Genomic DNA, 8066 nt, shown 5'->3' with positions numbered 1-8066 from the left:
TGAGGTGTCATGTGATCAGCTACATACTAAAACACATGTGTAACATACTAACACATGAGGTGTCATGTGTGATCAGCTACATAAATGTTACACATCATGTGTAACATACTAACACGTGAGGTGTCACGTCTGATCAGCTACATACATGTTACACATGATATGTAACATACTTACACATGAGGTGTCACATGTGATCAGTTACATACATGTTACACATCATGTTCACACTAACTGGGTCGAAACGGCTCCGTGTTGCGTGCTTTTTGTGCAAAGCGGGAAGTATAAACATGTCACCTCCTGCTTCCATCACGTGGAGCTGGACCATGATCACTAATCAGGCATTACGCTCCACAACATTACGTTTAGACCACACTGTGAACATTTAATGTAAATCGAATTAAGGTTTTAAAACTAGGCTGACCTCCTTTTGACAGTAGGTGGCGCTATTGCCATCCCTACATTGACTAATTGTGTGTTCAGGGTGTCTCTCTTCAGATCGTATAAATCTGTCATCTTTGCAACAACACATCATCTATGACCGTGACAGTCTGACATCACAGCAAACTAAAGGAAGGCTTTGCTTAATGAATCCAGTGACGTGCTCATTAATATAAAGTCTGGGTGAAGTTTCGACTTATTTTCTTTATCTCTGTAGTGAATGAATTTCTTCATTCAGTTTGTCAGGTATTCCCCATTTACCATTTTTCTTTCTACTTTTTGAACAATTTTGGTTTTTTTTTATTACTACCCTTCTAATGCACCATGACCCATATTAATTGCTTGTGTTATTTCATGCATGAATGTTTGTTTGCTATATTTATTTAAATAAATGTATTTTATTATTTAATGTACTAATTATTCATTAAATATCTTATTTTTCATACCACAAATCAAAATGTCCCCTTTCTTCTCGTACTTTATAAACAAACCTACACCTTGTATTTCTACATCACGTTTACACACATAGGTCAAAATGACCCGTACAGTATGAATTCACTACAGAACACATCTCAATCATTCCACAGCTGCTTTTGCACATCTGATGCATGTACGTCTTGTTTTACAATCCATTACTAGTGAGAAAGAGGAATATGTTCAATACTGACTAGGTGTTAACTAGATAGCTTCTTTTCTGATTAGCTTGCCATAGCTAGATCAGTTTATACTTAATAGACGCATATTGGACAATGCACAGTGGAGTTACAAAATACTTTGTGTTTCATGTCAAATCAGTAGATGGCGCTATGATCCTGAGATAATATTGACATATGGAGCTGTTCAGGCCGAGACACTGATCATGTGACAGAACTTTGGTGCTGATTGGACAATGCAACGTGGAGTAATGACATCCTAAATGTTTGCAGTTTGAGGAAACGTCGCAGTTCAGATCATAGTCGTATGACTTACCTCAGCTCATTTGAGCAGTGCATCAAAGTATACAACATGTCACTTCCTGTTTCCAGCAGGTGGCGCTGGGGCTACTATATATATTCACATAAGAATCTGTTCAGGGCGGGACTGTGATGTGTGAAAGATGTTCGATGCTGATGACTATTTACAGAGGAGTTCAAATAAAACCTCCTTTTTGCCCCTCATAGATGTCGAATGCACTAAAGGTAAGTCGCTTTGGATAAAAGCGTCCGCCAAATAACATGTATTATAATAATGTAATGAATCATCAAACTTTGACGCCACGTGACACACTTTAAAACTTTTACCAACTTTTATTCTCCATGAAGTTGAGATGACACTCACTTTAAAGATGATCAGAAGAAAGCTCTAGGAGTTTGTTTAAATACAATGTAAATGGTCAAAAAGGGCGACTTAATTCAAAAGGCCCAACTTCCTGTTTGGTTTGGCATCTCGATCCAAGACGGTTTTCTGTCAGTCGTGGTGCTAGGGCTGCTCTTGAGGAGGCGCTATTGAGCTACTTGTTGTTGCAACCAGGGGGCGCAATCATTTTAAGTCAGGATTTGTGTGTAGAAGTCAACAGTCCGGGACTCTTGTCTTACATGTCAAGTTTGAAGTAGATTGGACCATTGATGTCCGAGATACAACCACCTCGTGTCGGGATGGAGAATCATCAAACCGTGACGAGCGCTCAGTTTGAGGCAGCTCTGATCTACCAGGAGTTAAGATCAAAGCTCATGATCAAAGCTCATGATCAAAGCTCTTTCCTGACTAATCGAATGAAAAGCAATAGGGCTTTGGCACTGTCGCTGCTCGGGCCCCAATAAAATGTGATTAATAATGAAAGGTTAAATAAATAAGTCGTTCAGTGGGGAAAAGAAACAGGCCCAGAAAGGACAGACACCGCAGAAGACTGTTCAGGATTTTATAGATATTTTCAGACCTGAACTGCAGTCTGCACATGTTCCTGACGTGTTCTGTATGTGAGGACAAAAGTCTGAGTCAGTGTCTCAGGACCCCCCCCGACCCCAAGTAAGATGTCTGTAGAATGTAAGAATTCAGCAGGAAAATGTCTGGAAATAGAATATTTGTGTACGGCCACTTGTCTTCACATGTACAACACCTGATGTCACTAAATCCTTCACACAGAATTGGATGTGGTAAGATTGTGTATTACAGATAAAAGACACGTGTTTCTGAGTAAAATGGATAATCAGCCAACTTGACAAACATGTCCTTACACTCACAGACACACACATAAACAGGGGAATGAAGTTTTGTCCTGTTAAGTTCGTGTGTCACGAAGAATGGTCCCAAGTGTGTGTGTGTGTGTGTGTGTGGGGGGGTGGGGGGGGGGGGTGTGGTATCTCCACGGTAATGCATCAATGACTAACTGACAAAACAGACGTTCCCATGATGCTTTGTTACATTCTGACAGAGGATGCAGGGTTTTCCAGTTAAATATCAACACACGTATTTAAACATCAACCGGAGCCTCAGCATCATCTGGGTTGTTATTCAACACTGGAAACCATTTTGTAAGAAATTCATATTTTTCAGCTGCAAACTCAGGCATCAAATAAACATGTTCCAGACGAGTGTTTTTGGCCCCGATCCTGATGGAAGAAACTGGTTATTGATTATCACTAGATGATCAGATTCTAATATTCACCTGCACATGATGTACATTTCAAAACAAAAACCAGAGGGTCTCGTTGGTTCATCTGAACAATTTGAAGCTGAGCCGAGTCTGAGCTCTGTCGCTAAAGCGTAATGGGACTTTAATTTAAAATCTAAATAAGTCATCATCGGTACGAGCGTCTCCTCAAAGTAAAAACCCACCACAGCTTCATGTCTTTAGATGATCGCAAAAGACAGAGTTCAGAAGGTGTCCCCCCCCCCCCCGTTCAGGCGTCGGAGTCGTCGCTGCTGTCACGGCTAATCTCGATCTGCAGAGACGGCAGGTTGTCCAGTCGGCTCTTCTTCATCTTGTGGGACACTCGCTCCTGTTTCTGTTTGATCATGGCGCCCCACACGTTCTGCAGCGTGGTGTCGTCTTCTTCCACCTCCTCCTTGTCCTCCTTCCCTCCGTCTCCTCGGCTCACCTGACCACCATCGCCGCTCCGCCCAGAGGACGAGGAGAACAGGCCCGGTGAGCGGCTGCTTGGTTTGTGGTCGTGACGTCCGGAGCCGCTGTCATCCTCCGCGGAGCCGAGTCTGCTCCACAGGCCACCTGATGAGAGGGGGCGGAGCCACGTTAATGATGCAGTATCAGACAGAGAGAGAGAGACAGGCAGAGGGGGAGAGAGAGTCCTACTTGTCTTCCTGTCCTTGGACGAGTCAGAGAACAGGCTTCTGGTTTCTTGACTGGCCACGCCCAGTCTGCGGTGAATGTCTCTGATTGGTTCTCTGGTTGGTGGGGTTTCCCTGGGGGAGACGGGGGAGGGGGAGCGTGGTCTCTTGCCCAGTCTCTGTCGAACATCTGTGAACAGGTTTTTATTAACAAACTGTATTTTCTCTGAAACAAAAAAAGAACACAACAATGTGTCCCACCAGTTTTTCCTGCGCTGGCCACCGGGGGGGACGGTCTCTGTCCCGGTCTCTGTCCCTGTCTCTTCTCCTCCAGCAGCTGTCGCACGTCCGTCAGTTTTGGGGGCGACGGGGATTCGGTCCTGCTTTGAGACCCGGTCTCCCCGAGACGGTTCCTGCTCACAGGAAGAAGACAAACGGATTGTGTTAATGAATCGGGCGAGAGGAGGAAACTGACTTCATCTCTTGGTTTCTGTCAAAATGGCGTTCTGTGAAAACATCAGATTGTTGATGTGAAACACAAGAGAGTAAAATGGCGGCGGCTCTGACCGGATGCTCTTCAGGTGAGTGTCCAGCTCGTCGGCATACATCGTCATCTTCTTGCTCTTCTTTGGCGACGGCGTGGAGATCATCTTCAGCTCCAGGTCGTAATCCATCTCGTCCGACTCCGACCAGGGAGACGGAGAGCGCTCCGCCCGGCTGCGAAGCCCCGCCCCCGGCGAGCGCGAGGCGGCGCTCTTTTCTCCTCGCTCCTTGTACTCCACCACCCTGTCGTCCGAGTCCATGTCCTCGTCACCGCCGTAGTCATCCTCCTCCTCTTCTTCTTCTTCTTCTTTGATTGGCTCCTCTGGCAGGTTGACCAGGTCAGCTGAGGGGGTGGGGTCAATCCAGATTAATAAACTGATCCTGAATCACAGTTCTAATAGTTTACGTAATGAAGTGGGTTTCACTCTGGTTCCATGAAAAGTCAACTGGATTATATCACAGATCTTACAAAGAGCTGCTCTCACTCCGGTCAGAGTTGAGGAACAAATACAGATTTCCAGTAAGCTAGTGTTTAAGTACAGATCTAAATGGGTCGAGCTCTAAATCAGAGATGAAACCCTTCGTTCTTTTCAAGCACAAATCGACACAGGTAAAAATCTGACAAGAGATTTTAAACAGAGTTCCGTCTGATTGGTCACTGAACTCGTGAGTCAGTCGACCTCTGTCCTCTGATTCCAACTCACGTTCACTTTATAAACCTGTGTTTTAAACTCTAGGTTTCAAAAACACATAAAAGATGAGACGTGGAGTTTTACCAACGGATTTTATCAGACGGAACTGAAGAGACATAAACCTTGGAGCCATGTTTCTGAACTCGAGGGTCACCTGAGTGCCGGTGTGTGTACGGCGGCGTGTGACCCATGCTGTCTCCGATCAGAGGCTTCTTGGTCTTGATGACGTCTCGCTGGATTCGCCGGTTGTGAAACCTCCGCTTCCTGAAACAGACGAGACTCATGATGCTACAAATTGTCGAGAGACAAACAGAAGAAAACCCTCTGAAGACGTCTTCTGAGGACAGAGTTCAGGTCAGAGGTCGTTGGTCTGAGGCTCACCAGGAGTTGCTCAGGATTCCCCTCATGCCTCCATAGTTTGGGTTTCCGTACTTCATGTAGTACCTGCTGCGGCGAGCGGCGCCCAGCTCCTTCTTATCTTCTACAAACAAAAAATGTATTTACAGTCACATCTGTGTTAGGTTATCACCTGAATATTTTCATCTTGTTTAGTATTTTCAGATGATATGAATGAAGCTTTTCTCAGAGTTTGTGTGAGTGACCTTGCGTGGCGAAGCGCAGGAGGATTTTGTTTCCTTTAAACGGTTTGATCGCCGGCCGCAGGTCGTTCCTCAGCAGAGACTCTCTCTCTGCTCCTGATAGGTCCTTTATCTGAGAGACACACACACACACTCAGATCACAGAGTATCTGGGACAGATCAATAGATCTGATCAGTTCCTGTGAGACTCTACCTGACTGCCCTCCTCCTTTGTCTTCTGCTCCACCTCTCCGTCACTGTCCTTCCCCTCGATCTCCTCGCCACTCTTCTTCGCCGTCTCGTCTTCGTCCACCTCACCTTCCTCCTCCTCCTCTTCATCTGACCTCTGACCCTGGCAAACTGTGACACACAAGTCAGCTGTTTCTCTTCAAATCACCTTCTGCGTGAGTTTGTGTCTTTGTTCACACACTGACCTTCGCTCTGCTCGGCCGGCTCTTTGGTGCCGTGTGTCTCCGTGGTCACGGCCTCGGCGCCTGGCGCCCGGCTGCCGTGGACGAGCGCTCTGACGGGCGTGTTGTCGTCCAGCCAAACCACGTTACCTAGGAGACAGGGGCTGGCCTTGAGCAACACTAGAGCTGCGATCGACTTCGTCTGATCAAACTGAAACGTGTGACTTGAACCCGCCATCAGACTGACCGCCTGCGTCAGGTAAACACAGGTGTGTGTGTGTGTGTGTGTGTCGTACTCACAGGAGGCATCGTCGATCCACTCGATGTGTGCCGGAGGATATTCCTTAAAATATCCAAAGACGTCCTGCGTGCTCATTTCGTCCACGCCGGTCACATAGATCGCCTCCATGCGTAGATCGGGGATGGCTGAGCGCCACAGAGGAACACAACGACAGGGTCAGCAAACACACAACTGGGTCTGACACAATCAGTGGGTTTGCATCCAGCAGTCACGTGACCTCTTACCTTTCTTCAGGATGTCTTTGTCGAGAAGAAGGTTCCTCTGTCCATCGCTCTCCTCTGCATGGAAATGAAAACGTCTCGCTCGCTTCTCTTTTCTCTCAATCGCCTCCTGATTTAAAAACATCCAGAGGTTCAGCTCCCACAGTGTGTGTGTGTGTGTGTGTGTGTGTGTGTGTGTGTGTGTGTGTGTGTGTGTGTGTGGTACCTTGGAGTTGACGTCGATCCCGGTGATGAAGGCTCCAGCTTTGTTCTCATACCTGCGACTCGTGTCCTGTGAAACACAAATCGATCATCACAGTTTGTCGACCTCCTCAAGTCAAACTAAGAAAACCTCATAACACAAACAGCTCAGACCCGGTGACGTCAGTCTCCACTTCAACCAATCACTGACCTACAGACAGTTTCCCACAGACACCGAGTTGTCATGGAGACCACCCCTGTAAGTCAGATGCGTTTAATTTAAATCAAAGGAATCAAAGGAATCAGCTGATTTCTCGCGCAGAGTTCAATATGAACCGGTCAGAACATCAACAGTCGGTCCTCGGTTCTACTTCCTGTTTATCGAGCGGGGTCTCGTGCGGTCAGTGCGCGTGAGGCTCAACAAGTGACTGAAACTAACTCCGCGACAGAACCGCGCACACGAGCCGCGTCACAGGCGCTGAACCCGGCGTGACCAGCCGGAGCAGCCGCGGAGCTCCCCGCGACCTCCGGGTCCCCGCCGGGACGCACAGCTGCCACACGCCGACTCTTGCAGCGGATGTGGCGGCCGCCGGAGACGCCAGCCCCCGGTCCGCGGGGCCTTGTTCGGACACTCACCGGCAGCAGCTCCTTCAGGGAGCGGTTCACCGACACGTCCTCCAGCTCCCCCTCCTCCACCTCCATCGGCTCCGCATCGCGAACATCTCGGTCCGACTCGGAGTCCGAGTCCGAGTGCTCCGAGCCACTGTCCGACTTCACCGACACCCGTAGGCTGCGTACGGCCGCCATGGCGCTGCAAACAACGGCTGCAGCTGTGGATTGAACCCGGAAACGGTTCTCTCTCCACAGTCTTCTTCGTCGGTGCTGCGGTGGTGAGATCCGGCCCCTCGGAGCAGCAGCGCCACTCAGTGCTGCAGGTGAGTATAAGTACTCAACCACAAACGTACTTAACTACTATGTAATAAAGTATTAGACATGTATATTTATTAAATATTATTTCAGTATACACATCTACATACTAGCAGACCTTTACACACACACACAGACACACACAGACACACACAGACACACACACACGCAGTAAGTGAAACAAAGTCCTGCAGAAACTCTAACTTCAGATCCCAATTCAGAAGAGAAACATAGTTTGTGATTTTAGTGCTTTCAAAAGACAATTTAATCAAAAGGTTTGTACATTTTTGTATTGTGTGTGTGTGTGTGTGTGTGTGTGTGTGTGTGTGTGTGTGTGTGTGTGTGTGTGTGTATGTGTGTGTGTATTTAGCGTTTTAGTGCAAATAAACATCAGTTTTTTGCGGTTTCTTTTTTCAGCTTTCTGAATGTGGATCAAACCTGGTAATGACACAACACACAGTCTCAGTCGACATGTGACAAAGACATTTAATGTTCAGACATCGTGTGAATCT

At 47.2% G+C, this 8066-nt stretch overlaps 1 protein-coding gene across 2 annotated transcripts; it reads right to left on the bottom strand.

The window, feature by feature from the left end:
• Positions 1–1704: 1704 nt before the first annotated feature.
• ncbp3 (nuclear cap binding subunit 3) lies at positions 1705–7464 on the bottom strand. 2 transcript variants are annotated; one of them, XM_053441126.1, is made up of 13 exons: positions 7264–7464; positions 6653–6718; positions 6451–6556; positions 6226–6351; positions 5950–6075; positions 5730–5875; positions 5540–5648; positions 5319–5418; positions 5092–5201; positions 4270–4588; positions 3964–4115; positions 3728–3892; positions 1705–3643 (listed from the first exon to the last, which is right to left on the bottom strand). In XM_053441126.1, the coding sequence occupies exons 1-13, from the start codon at positions 7432–7434 to the stop codon at positions 3318–3320; spliced, it is 2022 nt and encodes a 673-aa protein (XP_053297101.1). In that variant the 5' UTR covers positions 7435–7464; the 3' UTR covers positions 1705–3317. The 2 variants fall into 2 exon arrangements, with proteins under 2 accessions (XP_053297101.1, XP_053297103.1); XM_053441128.1 differs by lacking the exon at positions 7264–7464 and adding an exon at positions 6839–6914.
• Between the last annotated feature and the right edge of the window lie 602 nt (positions 7465–8066).

The sequence above is a fragment of the Pleuronectes platessa genome, chromosome 15 (genome assembly GCF_947347685.1).
Source record: "Pleuronectes platessa chromosome 15, fPlePla1.1, whole genome shotgun sequence".
NCBI classification, from domain to species: domain Eukaryota; kingdom Metazoa; phylum Chordata; class Actinopteri; order Pleuronectiformes; family Pleuronectidae; genus Pleuronectes; species Pleuronectes platessa.
This window is presented reverse-complemented; position numbering and strand designations above follow the sequence as displayed.

What these genes read in the sequence shown, in the direction of transcription:
- ncbp3 (XM_053441126.1), bottom strand. Translation starts at nt 7,434, where the DNA reads ATGGCGGCCGTACGCAGCCTACGGGTGTCGGTGAAGTCGGACAGTGGC. An exon ending in GGCCAGCGCAGGAAAAACTG is followed by an intron (nt 3,893 to 3,963) that starts GTGGGACACATT and finishes ACCTGTTCACAG; the next exon opens with ATGTTCGACAGAGACTGGGC. An exon ending in GTCCAAGGACAGGAAGACAA is followed by an intron (nt 3,644 to 3,727) that starts GTAGGACTCTCT and finishes CCCTCTCATCAG; the next exon opens with GTGGCCTGTGGAGCAGACTC.